General features: G+C 47.0%; 1 protein-coding gene across 1 annotated transcript in view; it reads right to left on the bottom strand.

Moving 5' to 3' along the window:
- TUB (TUB bipartite transcription factor) overlaps positions 1-22,254 on the bottom strand; it is a 60,433-nt gene that overhangs the window by 37,605 nt on the left and 574 nt on the right. Inside the window, 1 exon segment of the mRNA XM_064492593.1 lies at positions 21,858-21,905. Coding sequence (XP_064348663.1) covers positions 21,858-21,905 — 48 coding nt within the window.

Genomic DNA, 22,254 nt, shown 5'->3' on the forward strand with positions numbered 1-22,254 from the left:
CATGCACATACACACGCACACACACACACACGACCCTGCTCTGGGGGCTCCAAGAGACAAAAGGAGGGAAACTGGCATCTGTTGAGCATCATCTGCCTGTGCTAGCACTTTTGTGTATTCTTTTCCAAAGTAATCTCTTCAATCACCCTAAAGTGAATACTCCCATTTTACAGAAGAGGAAGTGAAGGCTCAGAGATGGTAAACTGACATCACTCAGTAACATGGAGTGCCAGGATCAGACCAGGTTATCTGAATCTGAATCTGTGCTTCTGCTGCACCAAACCACTTCTCAGCTCTGTCGAATTGCCATTTGGGGCCCCTTCCATGTCCCCTCTGTCTGTTACCACCTGCCACAGCCCCACCCAAGCCCTGGGCCCATGAGCAGCAGGCCAGGAATGAGAGGGAACAGGATTCGCTTCTTGCCCAAAGCCTGGAGGACCTTGGAGCCCAGGACTACTCCCCGCTGCCCCAGCAACATGCTTGCTGCACCCTCAGCCCCATGTCCATGATCCAGGCCTCTGCAGACCCAAATCCAGGTGCCTGGCTGGAGTGCTGATCCCTGGCCAGCTTCTCCCAATTCCCCTCCAAGAGGCTGGGCCCTGTTGTCTGTATCACAAATTGGCCCTGTGTCCTCCCTCCCCAGCACCCTGCTTCAAAGTAGACAGGCCCTTGGACAGGGACTCCAAGACCCCCTTGGCTACACAAACTGCCCTATGGCTCCATCCTACCCAGAATACCCTTGAACATCCATGTCTGACTCTTTGTTCTCCAATTTACCGAGTCCTTTGACACTGTGACTGCCAACTTCACACACTCCTCTAGATCCCGCTGCCCCCCCAGCCATGTCTGCCTGGACTCACTCTCCTCCCTCATCTGGCCTGTCTGCTCTGAGATCCCCAGATGCCCTGTGGCCCTGCCCATAACAGCCTTGGCACCCAGTTTCCATCACTGGATATATCTTGCCCCTGAACCTCACCGTCTCAGTTTTGGGTCCCTGATATCACCAGTGAGCCCTCACAACATTATCTGCAGCCCACAGCCCTAGATCCTGACTTGGGTTAATGTTCCTAAGGCCCTCCTGGTCCCAAACTCCTCATGCTTGGACCTCAGCCAAGACATGAGAGCCCAGACCTTACAAACATTCCTGGCCTTACCCAGCTGGCTTCTCTGGCCATCATCAAAGCCCTGGTTTGACAGGCAGTGGCAAACTCTCAGTGCAGCTCCCCAGTGGTGATCAGGATCAAACAACAGGCAAGTATACTACAAAGCCCAAATAGGGTTCATCCCCCATGACCACAGCCACAAGCACAACATGGCCATCTTCATATCCAGAAGGCCCCAGTGGGTGCAGGTGGCTGTGAGTCACCCATCGCTCAGCCTCAGAGCAAGTGGAACTGTGGTCCTGATGTGCACACTGCCCTGATGCTGGGGACGGAAGGATTAAGTCTAGAAAAAGAACACTGTGCATTTCCCAGCCCTGGTCCAGCTCTGTGACTCAGGACTGATCCTACTATAATCCTTGCCCATCAGGTTCTTGGGGTCCTTCAGAGAGAAAGCCCAACTCCACCAGTCACTACGCAGGACATACTCAACTTCACAGCATCGCTCCAGACCGATCGATATGACCAGGCAGGGAAAATCAAACCAAAATAAAACAGCTCCAAACAAATAAAAACAACAAACCTTAACACTGGAGGGCTGTGTGGACAAGCCATCCATAATTGGTGTCACGGTAAACAGGTTCAATATTTCCAGAGAACTCTCTAGTAATACGTGACAAGAACTATAAAATTGTGCACGCCCTTTGACCCAGTGATTCCACATGGGGAATGCTTCCCAGTAAAACATTCAGAAAGTAATTTGTACAGAGATATTCATAGCAGTGATATTTATAATAGCAAGAAATTGGAAAGGGCCCAAAGGTTCAGCGCTTGCGGATTGACAAAGCAAACTGGGTCGAATGAGCATCTCAGATGCACTGCGGCCAGGAGGCGTGGAAGTGCGCAGGGGCGGGGGAGATGAACGCGCATCCCTGGGCAGGCCGGATGGGAAACAGGGCTCAGGGCACCCCAGACTCCAGCTCCACCGTGTAAACGCTCAGTTACCTCATGTTGTCTTCACGTTGACTCAGTTAAGTCAGTAACCTTCGTGTTAATTAGGAGAGCTTTAAAGGTCACTTTTCAAAAGGCATTATAAACGTTTAACAAGGAACTCCACTGATGAAATTCCGTAACTACCCTTGGGTCTCTCTCTAACCTCCATTCTCTTGTGTCTGTGCGGAAGGGGCCAGGCTCACCCGCAGGACCACACGGGGGTGGTGGAGGGGCTGTCATGGGCCTGGGTGCCCTGGGCTCCGGGTGGGCTGCGAGGGCCAAGCCTGCGTGGGAGGCCCCACACAGGTGCGAGAATGTGGTGCAAGAATCCCACCCTTTGGGGCTTCGTCCTCCTCTTCCTGAGTCCTTCTCCCTCCAGGGCCCGCCCCATGCACCATTCTTTCTCTTCTGTGCCTCAGGAAGAGGTCATTGAAGAGCATGTTGGGTTCTCCCCTCACGTGAGATTCCAGAGGGCCAGACCATCCCCAAGAGTCCAAGCACAGGCATCCAACAGGGGCACTGCGGGCAGAGGCCTGGGCTTCCGCACGGCCAGTCAGATGGCCCGGCGGTGCTTTCCTCACTCAGATACAGCTGCCCAGCACAATACCCCAGGGGGCTTTAAAAACAGAGATTCCTAGGCCTCATCCTCAACATTTAGGGGGCCTGGGAACATGCATTTTAAAAACATTACAGAGGTTCCCATGAGGCAAACCACTGTCAGAGCCTTTGATGCCTAGGAAAGAAGTCATGGGCCTGCCTTCCTGGGCTCCGGGGTTCAGAGGGCTCTTCTTTGGGCCGAAGGCCAGTTTGCAGTCAGCAGCCATGGCAGAGACCACAGCCCCTCACACACACGCACACCCACGCACACGCACGCTGATACACACATGACCTTCCAGGGAAGGCCCCAGCTCAGTAGCCTATAACACTGGGGAGGGTTCTCAGGCCCCTGAAATGGAACAAGGCTCCTTAGTTCCCCAGAGACCTAGTTTCCCGGCCTCTGCGTTGACCCAAGCAGAGTGTTCCCCTGACACAGGCTGCCTCCCAGCTGTCCGGGTCCCCCACTGCCTGCTGCAGGGCGGCTGCAGAGGCTCCTGGTCCACGCCCGCATCCCAGGTGGGGCAGTGGGGCCTGTGGCCCCGGCCACCCAGGCCATACTTACGGAGTCATCTTATAAAGCTGCGTCCTCCTCTCAAACAGCGACCCTCCCCTGGCCCAGGGCCACACCCCGGCCACGGGAGTGGCCTGGACAGACTCGGTCTCACCGCCCCCTGTCTCCACGACTCTCTTCAGCTTCACATTGCTGCTTGCGTCCCCCAGCCTGTTGTCAGGAAACACCAAGAGTCGTCATCCCGGCCCCAGCCAACCACCCTGCCAAGTGACAACAGGCTGCAGTGGCCTCCCTGGTCCCTGGGAACCGAGAGCGCAAGCCGGGGGAGAGGGAGGGACTCTGGGGTGGGGGGGGGGGCTCATCCCAACGGTCCTGGAGCAACTTTCTGAGCCCCATCGAGGATGTCAAGGAGGGGACAGGGAGGAGGTCACTTCTGCTGAGATTTCCTCCAAACTGTTTCCGAGGGAGCAAGAGACCTGGGGACCTTGGAGCCTCTCCAAGGCGCAGTCTTCAGGCCGGGGATCCGATGCCTTAGGAGGTCAGGGCAGAGGCAGCACAAGTTTCCCAGCAACGGGAGGGTCGTATACGCTGGGGTATGAGCTTGGGCTGGAGGAGCACGGGGCAAACAATCATGATCTCTGGCCCCTCTGGGCTGACCTCCTTCTCCTCCCTCAATGCAAGATCCCAGACCAAGGGCATGCAGCGGGCCCTCCCCAGCTCAGGGACCCTGCCCTGAGGGAGGGAAGCCAGGCGTGGGCTTCTTGGGGATGTGAGGTCACACGGACTTGAAGGGTCCAAGTTTTCCCTGGGGGCACTGGAAGGGCATTTCCTCTCATGCCTTCTGACACACCAGACTAGGCCCAGCCTCGCCTCTCGTTTCTTGACAGTGCCCAGCTGAAAGGGGTGCTCGGGGCAGCTCTGTGGGGTTAGGGGAAGCCAAGGTTACCCGCTAAGGCCTCTAGCACATGGCGGGCATCGTCACTGAAGCCAGACTTTAGAAAGAAACCAAGAGTTCTTCATCCTGTGCAGAGAATCTGTTCTATTCTTACAGCAACAGTGGACAGAGAACAGCAAGGGACAGGGAGGCCCCTTGCTGCTTCGCAGCCACCCTCACACTGTGTTGTCCCTGGGAGCCATGGGGAAGGGCCTGTGGCCATCAAGGGACAGGGACCCTCACCCCGGGGGCACTGATGGCTGAGGCTGGTGACCCACCATCCAGGAGAAGGGAGCAAGCTGAGCTGCATCGACTGCTGAAATTGCCCACAACTAGGCCGAGTTCTGCATGACCTTGGGCACGACCGTGACTGCGCTACATGGAAGTGGGCATCGGGGTTCACACAGCCTCTGTCTGAGGGTATTCAGTTTTCTCATCATGCTTTATTACCCTTCAATCTCCACAGTTCTATGTTGACAAGGCTTCTCAGACTTGGGATCCTCTGACCCTGTGGTTTTAGTTGGCAGCCAACATAGGAAATATAAAAGCAAGTGGTTCTGGGTGAAGCTGGGGCTTGGGTGGGGACTGGAGTGCCGCACTCTCAGCCTCTCTCTTTCCCTCCAATGATTCCCTGGAGATAGTTCTGGGTGACCCTGGGGCTCCAAATATCATTTGAAAGTCACCGGTCTGGTCCAACCTTCCCATTTTCAAATAAAAAAGCTGAGGCCCAGAGTGGGAAATGATTTGCCAAAGGTCACACAGCAAGTTGGCAGCAGAGCCAGGACTGGAGCTAGAACTGAGGCCCCAAGACTCCTTCGCACTGTGACCTCCAGCTCTTACCTAAGGCAGCCGGCCACACCAAACCAAGGTTCTGAGCTCCTCCAGCCTTCTCCCACCCACTCTCTGGTTCTCTTGAGTGGAGGGACCTGGTGTCTGGGCCACCTGTTCCAGAAATGAGGCCAAGACAGGCACCTGAGTTCCTGGCCCTTCAAGACTGGATCCAGACACCCGTTTTGAGATTCTTATTCTGTGTTCTCCCAGGGAACCTTTCCACTCCCATGCCCCCCACCTACCTGCTGGGGTTCCCAAACTACATCCTGATGGCTCCCCTGAGCTCCAAATGCCTCAGGGTCCCTCCAGAAGTACCCCCAACTCTCCAGGTCCAAAACTGAACTCACCTCACTACAGACCTGCTCTTCCTCCCGTGTCTTCTGGCAACATGAATGGCCCTGCCAGCTACTCGATCCCTCCAGAAACCCAGAGGCCACCCTAACTCTTCTCTCCTTCCCCAAGCTCTGTGGATTTGAACTTCAACGCCCTTCCATCGGTCCCCTCCCCTCTGTCCCCCATGCCTCTCTCTGGGTTTAGGCCTCACATGTCTCCAGCTCCTTCCAATCTCCCGACCTCCAGTTCACCCCACTCCAAGAGCATCACACTTTCCAAAGTCAATCTGAGCACATCACCTTTCTGCCAACCAGGATGTTTCAACAGGCCCTCCTTCCACAGGATAGAATCCATACCCCCGGGGGGCTACGTGAGCTGCCCCTCTGTTCCCTGCTCTTCTCTACCCGCCCCTCCAGGCTGGCCCACCTCTGCTGTGCTCCAGCCACCCACCCTCAAGTCTCCTTCCATATCTCTCAGCGCAATGTCACCTTTCTCATCTCCCTGCCTCTACACACATCCTCCTCTCTCCCCAGATCAATATTTCTCCCAGAGTGGCCTGAGGGGTCACCTATTTCACCATCCCCAAGCACACGGCAGACTCCTGGGCACTGCACTGCCCAGACCCACCGAAGGAGAGTCTCTGCGTTTGTAACAGAGATCCCGTGGGTGCTGTGCACCCAGGTGCTGAGGAGCCCCTGTATCAAGTCCACTGCTTTTATCCCCGGCTCCCTCCTCTCCTAGTGGGGTAAGGGGCCCCCTTTCTGCCCCACACTCTCAAGGGCTGGGACTAGGTGTCTCCCCCACTGGGCTGTGAGCTCCAAGCAGGCAGGGACCATGTCTTCTCCCAACTTGTAAATCCCCACCACCTGGCACACAGCAGGGGCTTAGGTAGCTAGTGCTGAATGAATGGGGCCTCTGGGTGAGCCCCAAAGCCCAGGAACAGGAGGAGGTCACAGTGGAGCTGGTGAGCAGCTGCAGTTTGTCTGGCAATCTGAGAAGCTGCCCGCAGGGTCTCTGAGCTTGCATCTGCCCCTTTCCCCTCACCCCATGCCCAGTAAAGGAGACATGTTAGGGGGGTAGGTAACGAGGACCTATTGAGAGCTTTAAACAGTGGTGTTTAATACCTAACTCTCCAAGAAACATTTGCATGCATACATACATAAGTTGATTATAAATTTTGCTGATATAAAGGGTGTAGAGCACATAACTCACAAATAAAAATTCTTTATAGCCAGTTGATTGTCCCAGAAATCAATGTGTTCATTGATTTTTGCTTTATGCCGTGTCTAAAGCCAACCTATAGTTTCAACGACAAATGAGTGTTGATATTTTCATTTAACAAGTAGGATGAGGAGGGAGGGGTATAGCTCAGGGGTAGAAGCCTGCTTAGCATGCACAAGGTTCTGGGTTCAATCCCCAGTACCTCCACTAAAAATAATAATAATTATAATTTAAAATTAAATAAATAAACCTAATTACCTCTCCCCAAAACAAACTACAACAACAAAACAAGTAAGATGAAGGTGAAAAAACAAAACATGGGTTAAAACCTCACTCGTTCATCAGTGATATGAGAGATTTCTTTGCTGAACTGGTTAATAGTTTTTGAGTACTGGAAGACTATTTCTTCATTAGTTTGTGTTTTCACAATGAAGCAGATACAGACATGATCAGCTTTAAAATGTAATTTGCATTCGTAAAATGGTTTTCCATCCCTTATGTCTAGACAATCGATGAAAGAATAACTTAAGTCTTAACTTGTAGCATTTACTGACTTACATGCACTAAACACTCTGATTTTGCGACTTGACTGAATGCGGAGCTGGGAACAGGTGCATGGCAGTGCCTCACAGACACAAGGGACACAAATCACCCCAAGAGCACAGATGTAGTCAAATGTAGTTAAAAAAAAAATTAGGAAGTGGTGAGTTTTGAGTATTTATCACCTTTGTTTTTAACACAATTTATTTAATTTTACATGTATATAGTTTAATTCTTAATAACCGATATATTTAGCAACTAGCTTACAAAAATTTTCCATTATTGTACCCTTGATTCTCCTGGGGTGACGGGAGCCAGCTCCAGTAGGGTAGCCCTCAGGAACTGAACATGACCGGCTGTAACCCACCAGGCCACCAGGGGGCCAGTCCTCTCCCCAACCCTTACGAGCCTGGGTTGTGAGCTGCCAGGGATGGGATCATGCCTGTCTCCCCACGTGAGTCCCAGTTTCCTCGATTTGGCGGGGAAAAGTCATGCCCACCAGCGCCTGTCCCTTCTCCATCCATGCTCTGCACACTCGTGTGCTAGTCCATTTCCATCGCTCCCTGAACACACACACGTTACCTCGGACACCACACACAGGGTTTGGACCCACACATAGTGCCACCTGTCCCAAGCCACACCACGTACAATGACGCGTCAGCCCCTCCCAACACCGAGACAAACTTACGTGTATACAGCTGCCCCCTACACATCATTTCAGACAGTCCAGGTACACAGTTTGCCTCCAACTACATCTCATACGCACCCACTACCCTGATAAAAGAAATTTTCACATAATGAGGTATGGGAAAGTCATTCTGGCTTATACATGAGTTAACTTGAATTTTATGCTAACTGAAACAGCCTGTTTGTGGCCTATCAAACATACATTGCACATCTGCTTTAATTATTAAAGAAAAGGGCACATTGACCAGAAGTAAAGAATGCCCACATTAAAAATAAAGATTAAATGCCTCTCTTCCTGGGACGCCAGTGCTGGTCCTCCTCTGATAAGACTCCCCTCCCAGGTGCCAAGGCCACACGGCATGTGCTGGACATGTACGTGCGGGCAGGTTTTTGGAAACCTCGAAGAAATGTATCCCTGACTTGTTTAATGTTCTCTGTTCTGACAAGATAGAAAACAGTGCCAAAAACCCTGCTTCTCTGGAGCAGTTTCTCAGAGGAACCTGAGAATCGGGCTTCCAGGCTGGTCCTCAGTTTGGTTCAAATAAATCTCTTTTCTATTCTTATTATTGATTGTTTATTGATTATTTTCATCCACAATTCACATACCTAAACCGCCACACCACAATTCCAACACACACACACGTACCCAAAACTCCTCCACATTCTTCATATATGCACACCCCCCCGTACCTGTTACCCCCCACTCAAGGCACTTCCACCTCAGTGGGTACCTTACCCTGCCCACCACACACCTCCACCACTCCAGACACGCCACCCCCACCGCCCCTCCCCAGCACACACGCACACACCCCATGCATGCACGCATACCATCACCTCCTCCATCTCTCTCCACGCTCACACGGGCCACCCCTGTACAGAGCTCACACTCCAGGCATTCTCATATCACCCTTATGTGCCAAGACAGAAGACTCCCCACACCCCTGCCCCCACGAGGCCTCTAGGCCCATCCCCTGGACCAAAGAGCATGAGGGGGAACCTGGCAGCAAGAGGTGGGAAAGCTGGAGTGAGCATCCCTGGGGCCGCAGCTCCCTTCCTGAAGGTCAGGCCCCGGCCTGAGGCACAGGAAGGAGGACAGAGGACTGGGAAGGGAGGGGACAAGGACTGGGGCTAGACACTTCTGTGTCCTTCAGACGCAGCCTCAGGCACCACGGTGAGTCCAGCAGCCCGCCTCCTTCCTGCTCTCCCTAAATCCCACCCCTAAACAAAGATGCCCCACCTGCTGCCAGACCCTCTTCCCATGCCCCGCAAGAGCAGGCCTCCCTGGGACCTGCAGGTCTTGCTCAGGTGCAGTGAGTGCTGAGCTCAAGCTCTCCTGGGCTGGCAGGCAGGGGTCAGAAGGCAAGAGGTACAGGACCCAGGTGGGGAGGAGCTGGCAGGAAGGTGACGGGGAAGTCAGGGCTCTCAGCTACAAACTCCACAGATGCTCACAGGGCTCAGGGACAGCCCCTTCCTGTGCCTGGCCAGACGGAGGCTGTGGCAGAGGCACACCGGGGCCTTGGCGGTCCCAACCCTCAGCTCCACCTGAAGGTTGGGCCCCGTCCTGTCCCCCTGCCCATCATCACCCTGAACTCCTACACTGTCCTTGCCACCCTGCCCATTATCAGCAGAGGTGAGTCCTGGGGTGAGAGGTCTCTCTCTCTGCTCCTGTCACCCCAGGATCCATGTGGCCTGGGTGAGGGCCTCCCTTTTGGGCCTGGAGGGAGAAAGAACCAGTGTCCAGCAGATGCTAGCTGGGCTCCAGGTCCCATGATGGGCAGATGCCAGCACTACTGCCTAGAGCACTTCCAGCTCACTCTAGGCGCAGCCTCGGACTGGGTCTGATGGACACAAGAAAGCCATCTCAGTGGCACATCACCCCTTCCTACAGCACCAGCCAGCATTAATCCAGAGTAACAGACCAGGCCTTAGTGGACAATGGTGAGGCGGACACCTCTCTCTTTAGAAAGTGTTCCTCTCTCCCTCTCCCTCTCTCTCTCTCTCTCTCTCTCCCTCTCCCTCCCCCTCTCCCTCTCTCTCTCTCTCAAACACACACACACACACACACACACCCTAGACTGGTCCCACCCTAGTGCAGCCTGTTCTCTCTGGACTCCACATCCTGGTCCTCCCAGAAGATGCTGCCTCTAGGTTTCCGTGGCAACAGTAGTTGGCTCCCTGACTGCTGAGTTACAACAAGCCCTCCTCTTTGTCTAACTTAGGGGGTTTCTAGGGGACACAAACTGGGCATTTAGGCCTGGGCTCCAGACTTGACTGGGCCATGGCTCACCTGGTAGCCAGGGGCAAGTCCCTAAGCCTCTGGCCTCAGTGAGGATGAGGCTACACCTTGACCCTTTCAGTTCTGACATACTGACTCCAGCTCAGACAAGCCGACTCTAAACAATTTTCTTACATACCAGAAACATCTAGTTAAAAATATAAGAGATCCTATTCACAAAAGCAATAGAAGAAATAGCCTATCTAGGAAAACTGCACAAGAAACATCTCAGATATATGGGAAAGCAGACTAAAATTCTAAAAAACAAACTAGAAATCTTACCTATACAAACATTTAAGGAGATGCATCCTCTGTTTCTGTCTGGTGTTATAATTTTGGCAAATGAGTTTATAGATTTGATACTCTTCTAATCACAAGTGCAGTGGGATTTTTTTTTAACTGGACAGATTTATTCCAAAATTCATCTGGAAAAATAAGCTAATTTTCCAAGACAGTTGAGAATATTTTATAAAAGAAAAAGAGTAAGGAGGCACTCGCCACACCAGTTTTCAAACCTTCCTATGACTCTGAAAGAACCAGAACAGCAGTCCTGGCTCAAGAATGACCAAACAGACCAACACTGTGTGGGAAGAGACCCACATCTGCAGAGGAAGCTGATTTACTATAAAGACGGCCTTTCAAAACACTGAAGAAATGTTGCACTTTTTACTAAATGGTTTAGAGATCAGCTTGCTATCCATTTGGGGGGAAAAAGTTATATCTCTACTTCATATCAGACATAAAAATAACAGATGGATTAAGATTTACTGTAAAAAAGAAAACATTTCTACAAGGAGTAAGCGTTGGAAAATATTTTTCTAATCATGTGCAGGGAGTAGGGGAGCTTTTCTAAGCAGGTGCCTAAATGCAGAAGCCATACTGACTTTATTAGGTTCAAAAAGACAGTCTTCTACATGACAAGAGACACTGTAATCGAAGTGAGTGCAAAGTTGGAAAACAGGCAACAGGGAGGCATGTTATATATTGCTGCGGAGAGTGCTGATTGATGGTTTTTCTAGAAGGAATGTCTAATACCAATGTATCAAAAACCTTTAAGATACTCACTCTTTTTCCGCCATTAATTTCACTTCTCTGAGGCTATTCTAAGAAGGTGATCAGGTGAGCATGGAGATTTAAGTACAAAGATGTTCATCACTGAGAATTTAGAAACTATCGAAATACCAAAATAGGAGAATGATTAAATACATTTCAGTAAGTTCATAAAAAGAAATGAAACATTTAAAATATTTAACGATATGGGAAAACATATTACATAAAAAACTTAGATGTCAAAACAGCCTACACAAGTTTGTGTTTGCTTTTGTCTGAAGGATATTTTATTATTTGGTACATGAATACTCATGACTATCAGATCTATATTGCTTAGTGCTGTACTTCCTGTTCTAAGGTGCCCCTCTTTGACATATCTGGTGCTTTTTGACTTATGCTCAACATTATATGATATTGCTATCATAAAAAATTAAAAATTAAAAAAAAACTTAAAGGATATATGCACAAACATATATAATTGCTTTGTGAACAAACTCCAACTGCATATTCTTTTAGATAATGTCCAAGACTTTTTTTCCCAGAATAGCACCTAAAGAGGATTTAAATCCATTTTTTCAATTAACAGTTTTCTGCACTAGCAGCACAAAACAAAACAACCTTATTTTAGACTTCACTCTGCACTGTTCACAACTCCACTCTGCTCCGCTCTGCAAAGCTCCTCCTGTTCCCAGTGGAACAACGGTAACTAGCCTGGGCATTAATGCCCCAAGGCCTCCTTCCTGACCCAGAGTTTAAGTTTTTCCTTTGTCACAATGGCCTTTCTTTGAAGAATATCAGTGTGAAGTTTATAAAAATGCATCCCCTAGAAGATACAAATGCTGCTGGTGGAGCAAGTGAAAACGAAGTGGTTGAGAAAAGCACAGGAAGAAAGAGCTAAGAGACAAAACAACAGCGGAGCGTATGTTTTCCTTTAGGTCTTAAAGTCAGACGGAACTTATTTTGAGGATGACAGACTTCAGTGAAGGGAAAAATATCATAAGACTTTACCCTGATTTTTTTTTCTCCTCTCAGATGTTTTTTGCTTTATGGTCTCACTCATTTTCTTTTTCTTTCTTTCTTTCTTTCTTTTTTTTTTTAATGAAGCAAGGGTTACCAAGGGTTGGCATATTATAAAAGACTGAAAAGAAATACAAGGAAAAGATGCTCAACTTCATTATTCACCAGGGAAATGTAAAGTAAAACCACAATACCATACACTACACATTTACCAGAATGGCCAAAATAAAAAGAAAAGACAGTCTTGATGAGGACGTGGAACAACCAGGACTCATATACTGCTGGCGAAAGCACGTTGGTATAGAACCATTTTGGAAAACTTTGGCAGCATCTGCTAGGGCTGAGTGTAAAATTCAGCAATTCCACTCCTAAGTGCATAATACCCCGCAGATACACACACCCACGTGCAGCAATAGACATGTACAAACGTGTTCACGGCAGCATGAGTCACAGTTGCCAAATACTTGAAACTTCCCAAATGCCCATAAATAATAGACGGACATACAAACTGCTACATACAAATCAGACAAACAACAAGGTCCTTCTGTACAGCACAGGGAATCATATTCAATACCTTGTAATAACCTATAAAGAAAAGAATCTGAAAAAGAATACATGTATATATGTATAATCACTATGCTGTACACCAGAAACTAACACAACACTGTAAATCAATTATATTTCAATAAAAAATAAAAATAGTAGATGGACATATAGAGCGTGCTGTATTCACACAAATACTACACAGCAACAATAAACGAACTCCTGTACGTGCCTAACACAATGAACCCCGCAAACACAACACTGCCAAGATGAGCCAGACTCAAAGAGGAGATAATAAATTTTTTCACTTATATAAATGTCAAACACAGGCAAAATTAATCTGTGATGTCAGAAGTCAGTTTAACCGCTTTGGAGCAAGGAGTTACCAGAAAAGAGTTCAAAGGAAGCTTCCAGGGTGCTGGCGATGTTCTGTTTCTTGGTCTGGGTTTTGTTAACGTAACTGAGTTCAGCTGTGAAAATTCATTACAAGCTGTGTACCTAAAATGTGTGTGTTGTTAGGTGTACATATATAGATACACTTCAATAAAAAGTTTAAAAATAGAATTAATCAAAATGCTAGCAGGAGTTACTTCTGGGTGTTGGGATTATAGTTTTGGGCCAGTGTTGCCCAAATCTGTCTGGACATCAGAGTCCCCTGTGGAACTATTTAAAAATTCAGATTCTTGGGGCACTCCCCAAGAGTCTGACTGAGGTGGTCTAGGAGGGGCTCCAGTGTGGCACCCCTGAATTTCTAGAGTACAGCACTCCATACCAGGGTCTGAACTGTTGAAGCTTCAGCTCTCCCTGGTGGACAGGGGCTGGGAAAACCTGCCTGGGGTACTGCCCGTTCCCCGTGGGTAGGGCTGTAAGGTGCGGACCAGGCCCTAGGATTTGGGAGCTTCCTGGAAGAGTGAGAGAAAGAGCCTGCAAAGCCCAAGGCACCCGCACTTCAGCCAGACTGCAGGAGAGGGAGCCTAGCAAAGCCCTTAAGAGAATGGTCAGGCAGTCAAATAGACGTGGGCCCAAGTCCGGCTTTGTGATAAGCTCTGTGACCTTGGGCTTAACCTCTCTGAGCCTTACTCACATTACAGGAATTCACAGGGATTCTAACAAGTATATCACAGAGCTATGAATGTTAAAAAAAGACAACTTATGTAAAACACTTAATACAAAGCCCAGCACGCAGTAAGATCATGGTGATAACAGTGATGATATATGCCACATGTGAGCATTGCTTAATGCTTAAAAGTTACAGGATTATTGTATTTAATTGAGTATTATATTTAATAATATATATATAATAGAGACATAAATTGATATTAAGTATGGAAAGTCCAAATTATGGAAAATCTGATGTTCTGATGATTATTATGGTCTCCTTTTGTAGACATTGCATATCAAAATACTCATTCATTCATTCATTCCAGAGAAGTTAAGGGTACAAGCCTTTGAAAGCCTGCCTCACCACTTATGTGACAATGTGACCTTGGCCAGCTTACTTAACAACTCTGTGTCCCAGTTTCTGCCTCTCATATTGAGAATGACAACAGCACCTACCTCACAATGCGGGCGTGACTATTATTCGAGTTAATTTGTGTAAATGGCTCAGAACTATGCATTACACTGTTAAGTGCTCAGTACATATTTGCTGTTAGTGTCCACTCAACAATGATTTACTGAGTGCTTACTGTGTACATGCACTGCAGGCTGAGGACACAACAATGAAAAGACAGACATGGCTCCTGCCTTCATGGAGCTTATAATCAAATGCCAATAATGTATATAAACTAATTTCTAAATGGATGAGCAAATGGGACCTTTCCTAACAGAGTTCCATTACATGGGGCATGTCCCAGGCATCAAAACCCTTCATCGGTTCATTCCATCCTATTCTAAGATCTCTTTTCAATAAGAATATCCTGTGACACACTGGGTTCCTTGTGGCACTTTCTGACCCTCACACAGGAGACAGCTCTGCCCAGGAGCCTAAAACCCAGCCACCAGTAGACCCTCCCTGGGGCTCAGATCTAAGAAATCACTCTGACTTCAGTGTGGCCCAGCATAGAATTAGACACTGAGAAGAACAGACCAGTGAATTTAAAGACACAGAAATCCAAATACTCCAAAATAAAGCTCAGAGAGGAAAAAATACTTTAAAAAGAAAACCCAAAGTATCAGTGAGCTGTGGAACAATACCAAACAGTCTAACACACGTGTAATTATGGGGTGAAAAAAGGAAAGAGGAGGCAGGAAAAAATAGTTGAGGAAATAACGTGTCCCCAATTTTTTCAAGTTTGATGAAAACTATAAACCCACAAATCCAACAACCTCAAAAGACAGCAGACAGAATATGAAGAAAACTACTCCAAGATACTTCATAATCAAATTGTTGAAAACCAAGGTTAAAGGAAAAATCTTAAAAGTGGCCAGAAAAGGGGGTGGGGGAGGCAGACACTGCAAACAGAAAGAAAAAAAATGCATACAAGCAAAATCCAAGAGACTGCATCATCAGCAGATCGGCACCACAAGAGATGTTCAAATTAAGTCTTTCAGGGAAAGGGAAAATGATCCCAGATGACAATTTGAACATACATATGAAGAACATTGAAAATGTAAATATGTAGGTACATGTAAAATGTTCTTCCTCATTAAAAAAATAAAACACCTGAATTCAACACCATATAAAAAGGATTATACATCTTGACCAAGTAGGATTTACTCCAGGGATGAAAAGTTGGCTTTCATCCAAAAATCAATTAATATAATACACACTATCAATAGAATAAAGGACAAAAGACATTATCATCTCAATCAAGGCAGAAAAAGCATTTGAAAAAAGTTGGCCTCCCTTCATGATAAAATCATTTAACAAATCAGGAATAGAAGGGGATTTCCTCAACCTGATAAGGGGCATCTATAAAAAACTAAAAAGTATCATACTTAAAAGAGAAAGATTGAATACACACCTTCTAATATCAAAACAAATTTGTTCAACATTGTATGAGAGGTACTAGCTAAGATGAATAGGCAAGAAAATGAAATAAAAGGCATCCAGATTATAAAAGAAGTAAAATTATCTCTATTCATAGGTGACACGGTTTTGTGTAAAGAAAACTTAAAGTATCCACTAAAAACTACTAAAACTAATAAACAAGTTCCGCAAACTTTCAGGATACAAGATCAATATACAAAATCAGTTATATTTCTATATACTTGCAGTGAAAAATCCAAAAATAAAAATAAGAAAACAATTCAGGGGAGGAGGATATAGCTCAAGTGGCAGAGCGCATGCTTAGTGTGCACAAAGTCCTGAGTTCGATCCCCAGCACCTCTATCAAAAAATAAATACATAAACTAATTACCTCCCCCCAAAACAAAAACAAACAAAAACAAAACAAATTTAAAAAAGAAAACAATTCAATTTACAAAAGCATCCACAAAAATACTTAGGAGTGGATTTAAAAAAAAAAAGTGTAAGACTGTTCATTGAAAATTACAAACTTCTTTCAGAGAGATTAAAGAAAACATAAATAAATAAAAAGATTAAATATTGTTAAGATGGTAAAACTCCTAAAATGGATCTACAGATTCAACACTATCTCCATCAGAATACTAGTGGGTGTCTTTACAGAAATTGACAAGCTGGTCCTAAAATTCATATGGAAATTCAAGGGACCCAGCATAGCCAAACAATCTTGAAAAAGAACAAATTCAGAGAGCTCACATGTCCTGACTTCAAAACTTACTGCAGAGCTACAGTTATCAAGACAGTGTGGCACCAGTATAAGGTCAGACTCATACATCAACACAGCAGGAGCGAGAGTCCAGAAATAAACTCGCATTTATGGTCAACTGATTTTTGACAAGGATGCCAAGACTGTTCAATGGGAGAAAAAAATAGCTTTTTTCAGTAAACGGTGCCAGGGCAACTGACTATCCAAAATGAGAATGACCTGGGACCCTCTACCTCACACTGCACACAAAAATTAACTCAAAATTAATGAAAGACCTAAACATAAGAGCTAAAACTATAAAACTCTTAGAAGAAAATATAGACATAAATCTTTGTGACCTTGAATTGAGCAATGATTTCATGGAGACGACACCAAAAGCATAAGCAGCAACAACAAAAAATAGATAAATTAGACTTCATCAAAATTTCAAACATTTGTGTTGTAAAGAACACCATTTTAAGAAAGTAAAACGACAACTCACAGAATGGAATAAAACATTTGCAAATCACTATCTGATAAGGGACTTATACCTAGAATATGTAAAGAATGCTCACAGTTCAGTAATAAAAAGACAAATAACCCATTTAAAAGTGCACAAGGGATTTGAATAAACATTTTTCCAATGGAGATATACAAATGGCCTAGAGGTACATCATTAGTCATTATGAGTCATCAGGGAAATATAAGTCAAAACTACAGTGAGATACAACTTTATACTCGCTAGGATGCCTATAATCAAAACCCCAGATAAAACATGTATTGGCAGGGACATGGAGAAATTAGAACTCCCATACATTGCTGGTGGGAACATGAAATGGTGCAGTCACTTTGGAAAACAGTCTGGGAGTTCCTCAAAAGCTCGAATGTACGGTCTCCCAGAAGTTCTACTCCTAAGCACATACCCAAAAGAAACAAGCATGGCCACAGATGTTCACGGCAGCATCATTTATAATAACTACAAAGTGGAAACAATGTGAATGTCCATCAACTGACAAAAGAATAAACAAACTTATAAGCTTCTGCACAGCAAAGGAAACCATAAACAAAACCAAAAGACAACATATGGAATGGGAGAAAGTATTTGCAAATGATGCAACTGACAAGGGCTCAATTTCCAAAATATATAAACAGCTCATACAATGCAATAAAAAAAAACAAACAACTCAATCAAAAAATGGGGCAGAAGACCTAAACAGACATTTCTCCAAAGAAAACATACAGACATAGCCAATAGACACATGAATAAATGTTCAATGTATCTAATTATTAGAGAAATGCAAATCAAAACTACAGTGAGGTATCACCTCACACCAGTCAGAATGGCCATCATTAGTCTACAAATAATAAATGTTGGAGAGGGTGTGGAGAAAAGGGAACCCTCCTACACTCTTGACAGGAATGTAAATTGGTGCAGCCACTATGGAGAAGACGAAAGCTCTATGAGACACATGCACCCCAATGTTCACAGCAGCATTATGTACAATAGCCAAGATGTGGGAGCAACCTACATGTCCACCAACAGATAACTAGATATAGAAGTTGTGGTATACACACACACACACACACACACACACACACACACACACACATATCCAATGGAATACTACTCAGCCATAAAAAAATAAGGAAATAATGCCATTTGCAACAACACGGATGGACCTAGAGATTATCCTATTTAGCGAAGTAAGTCAGAGAAAGACAAATATTATATGAAATCACTTATATATGGAATCTAAAAAAAGTACAATGAACTTATTTACAAAACAGAAGTAGACTCACAGACATAGAAAACAAACTCATGGTTACCAAGGGAAAGGCAGGGAAGGGATAAATTGGGAGTAAGGGATTATGGGACATGCACACTACCATTTATAAAATAAACAAGGATATAAAATAGATAAACAACAAGGATAAACAACAAGGATTTGTATAGTACAGGGAACTGTATTCAATATCTTATAATAAACTATAATGAAAAAGAATCAGAAAAATCTAGATATATACATATAACCAAATCAGTTTGCTGTACACCCGAGACTAACACAATACCGTAAATCAACTATACTTTAGTCAAAAAAAAAGAAAAACAAACAAAAAGAGTTACAATTAATAAGCAAGCTAAGAATAGATATAAAATAGAATCACAAAAGATATACAATCTCTAAGAAAGTAGGAAAAGAAGAAAAAAGAACAAAAGAACAAGTGGGACAAACAGAATACTAATAGCAAGATGGTAGATTTAAACTCAACCACACTGGTAATAATATTTAATGTAAATGGTCTGAACATTCCAATTAAAAAGCCAAATTTGTCTGATTGGATAAAAATGGCACAATGGTATGATTTCTAAAAGAAGCTGACTTTATACATAAAGCCAGAGAGGCTAAAAGTAAAAGGATGGAAAAAGATGCCATGCAAACACTTTCCACAGAAAGCCGGAATGATTATATTAATGTCAGACCAACTGGACTTCAGGACAAGAAATACTACCATAGACAAAAAAGGACATCTCATACTGATGAAGGGGTTAAGCTCTTGAGAGGATATAACAATCTTAAATGTTTATGCACCTACGAACAGAACTTCAACACACATGAAACAAAAACTGATAGAACTAAAAAGAAAAAGTAAAATTAAGGAGAAAGGTCAAAGGAGCAACTCTAGTCATCAGTTAGAGACAGAAGTGAAAGCCATGGCCATCTGTGAGCTCACCAGGGACAAGCGTAAGGAAGAAAAGGGACAGGGACGGAATCCTGGCCCACATCAGCATTCCCAGGCTGAACAGAAGAAACTCTCACAAAGAAAACTGAGAAATAATTATCAGCATGGCAGGCAGAAAAGGAGAGGGTGGAGTCACAGAATGCAAACGAAGAGGGCTTCTAAAGGCAGAGTGCACTCAGTTCCAACAAATGCTGGTGACAGGTCAACCAGGAACTGAAAGGCTTCAGATGAATTTACAGTAAGACTCCCTGGAGACACAGGCAGGAGAAGCTCAAGGGGTGAAGAGGGCGCAGAAGCCAGGTTGTAGTGGACTGAGGACTCAGCAGGAGGTGAGGAAGTGGAGGTAATGAACACTGACTTTGACTTCAATAGACTTGGCTGAGAAGGGTAGGAGAGAGAGGAGGTTGTAAAGTCAAGGTATTTTGGTTTTATTTCTTAACTGGGTTAGAAAGCAACAAGCCAGGAGAGTGGGGCCAATGAAGATGCAGAGGAGAGAAGCAATGAGCAACAGAGGGAAGAACCTGGGTGGAGGGGCAAGGACCAGGCAACAGGGCTGCTGGGTACTGCTGGGGGCTCAGCGAGGCTGTGGACCATGAATTTGGACTGGTGTCAACTCATGAAGGGATTCCCACCTCCCACCCTCCACCCCACCCCTATAAGCCAGGACCAGAGAACGCAGGCAGGTACTGTGTTCTAGGGATGGTGTGGGAGACTAAGGGGCCAGGTGGTGAATGGTGAGCAGTTGAAATAACAGGTCGTGGGGTTCAGATTGGATGGGAACAAGCGTTGATTCAAGGTGAGGAGAAAAACTAAGAGGCAGGAGCCTGAAGTTCTCAATGAACAGACATAGTGGAGGGTGGTGGGGACAGAGTGCATAGGAAGTACAGAGAGATTAAGACTTCAGAAGTGGAACAGTTTCACATGGTGACAAGATCTCAGTGATGGGTGACTAAAGTAAAGGAGACATTCAAGGAGTTGAAGACAACAAGAAACTCAGAGGCCAGGGTCCAGAAGAATTGTCTTCATAGACGTGGAAGCTCCCAGTATGACTGGTAGAACCTACAATAAAAACACTGGGACAAGATTCTTTTGCTCTGGCTACAACCTTACATGGCTGGACCATCTATCTTTGCCATCAGTTATGACTATTCCCAGCCTGTGGAGGTTATGTCCCTGTGACTCAGCCTTCAACCCTGAGGCTGCCTGGCTCCTCCCCTCCCTTGTCCATCAACTTAGAGCCCTGTGTACCCATACAGGACTGGCTACCATGGATGAAACGTCACACTCATCGGCACCATCTTGACGTGTGCAGTTTTTAAGGGATAGTGGCAGAAATCTTTCAACATGAAAGAGCCAGAGTGATTGGGGGAGGGGGGCCTGGAAAAGCAGAGAGACACCAAATCCCAGAGAGAGTCATCCTAGAAACCAGTATGGCCAGGCATCCGCTGTGGATATACAGTCCACAGCGCGCTCAGGGCCTTCATTCACATGAGGCAAGGTCATAACCAAAGGACCATTCGCTCCCAGTAAGCTCCCGACTCCCGCACAGCAAGTCTGGCTCCCAGGCCTGTGGTGCAAAGTAAGAGCCTTGAGCAGGGGGCCTGGGTTCTAGTCCTGATTCTGCCGTGAGCTTGCGGTGTGACTCCGCCCTGAGGCCTCAGTTTTGCCTATTAAACAAAGGGCTAGATGGATCTCAAAGATTCTTGCAGCCTTGACAGTGTACAGGTCGTGGGTGTTGGAAGGAGACTTAGCAGCTCACATCACTCAAAATGCACCAGCTGCAGAAGACAAGTGAGCGGAAGTCTTCAAGCCTCATAAGAGTCAGCAGAGTCAGCCCCCTGGGGTTCACTCTGTATACCCTCCTCCTCCTCCTTCCCAAGAGCCTCTGAAGCAGGCTCAAGTGATCCACCAGCTCCCCACCCCTGCCTCCCATTTTTCTCTTCAGAGATTTTCTTTAGGCTAAAAAGTCAATCTGGTTTGAGGCTGTATGTAGAGAAGGAGAACATGGGGCCATACCCGAGACCCACAGCTCTCCACAGAGCCCCCTCTGAGGACCCTTCGTCAAAGACCCTAACAGAAACCCAGGGCCAACATCCATGAGGGTGCGAACCAGAGCCCCAGATGCCCCGCTATGACTCTGGCCTGGTCCCTGTAAGGGCAGGCAGATTCTGCAGGTGCGGGAGACCCTCAGTAGCCACAAGGCAGCTGGGAGGGAATCCATCATCTTTTCTCACCTATGAGGCAAGCCCCCTCCTTCACATGACAGCTGTTCCTGCCCATCCTCTGGGCCAAGAAACACATCCGAGGGATCCCGCTATCCATAAAGCACAAACAAGGCTCTAGTCAGCGGCCTTAGAAAAGACCCATCTCCTGACTATAGAAGGCAGGCCCGGGGGTGACAGCCTCGGGCAGGCAGTGTGCAGGTCTGGGTTTTGAACAATGGGAAGGAACTCCCTCACTGGTTCTGGGAATGCCTGGCTGAGAGACCCAGGACGGGCTGGGGAGAGGGGCTCTGGACTCTGGGCCCTCTCAGCGGCATCACCTGGCTGGAGTCCCTGCAAAAGGACCACAGGAGGGTCCGGGAGGAACAAACCAAATCCACGACCATCACAGTGAGTGAGGACCTGGCTTAGGGGTCACCCCCTCCCCTGGACCCCCTTTCCCACACACATAGCTCAGCACATCCGGGGTCCTGCCCACCCCCGCCCTGCAGGGTCTCCTGCCAGCGGCCCTTCCCCAGCCAGCGCTCCCTCCTCCCCTGCCGGCTCACCGAGCGATCTCCCTTCCTTCCTTCCAGTACTTCCTCCTGGTTGTTCTCCTGAGGAGAAAAAGCAGGGGTGACTCCACGGCCTGGTGCCTCACCTCATCATCCCTGCCCCTCGCCTGGCCAGACAGCGGTCACTCAGGGCCTCCTCCGGGGTCTCGGTCCCGGCCGCTTCAGGCCGGAGTTAGTGGGATTGGGCAGAGGGACTCCCGGCAAGGGCTGGCTCTGTGGGGCCGGGGCCAGCAGGCAGGCAGCTGAGAACGAGGGCAGTAATGACCGAAGCCGGGGGAATGGAGCACAGGGGCGGGGTGGAGGCTGCAGGAGGAGCCCACTAGCAGAGGAGCTGCCGGGGGCAGAGGCCTCACTCCCGTGTTGGAGGAATCCCCCCGAGATCCTGGGCAAG

Source organism: Camelus dromedarius, chromosome 12 (genome assembly GCF_036321535.1).
Source record: "Camelus dromedarius isolate mCamDro1 chromosome 12, mCamDro1.pat, whole genome shotgun sequence".
NCBI classification, from domain to species: domain Eukaryota; kingdom Metazoa; phylum Chordata; class Mammalia; order Artiodactyla; family Camelidae; genus Camelus; species Camelus dromedarius.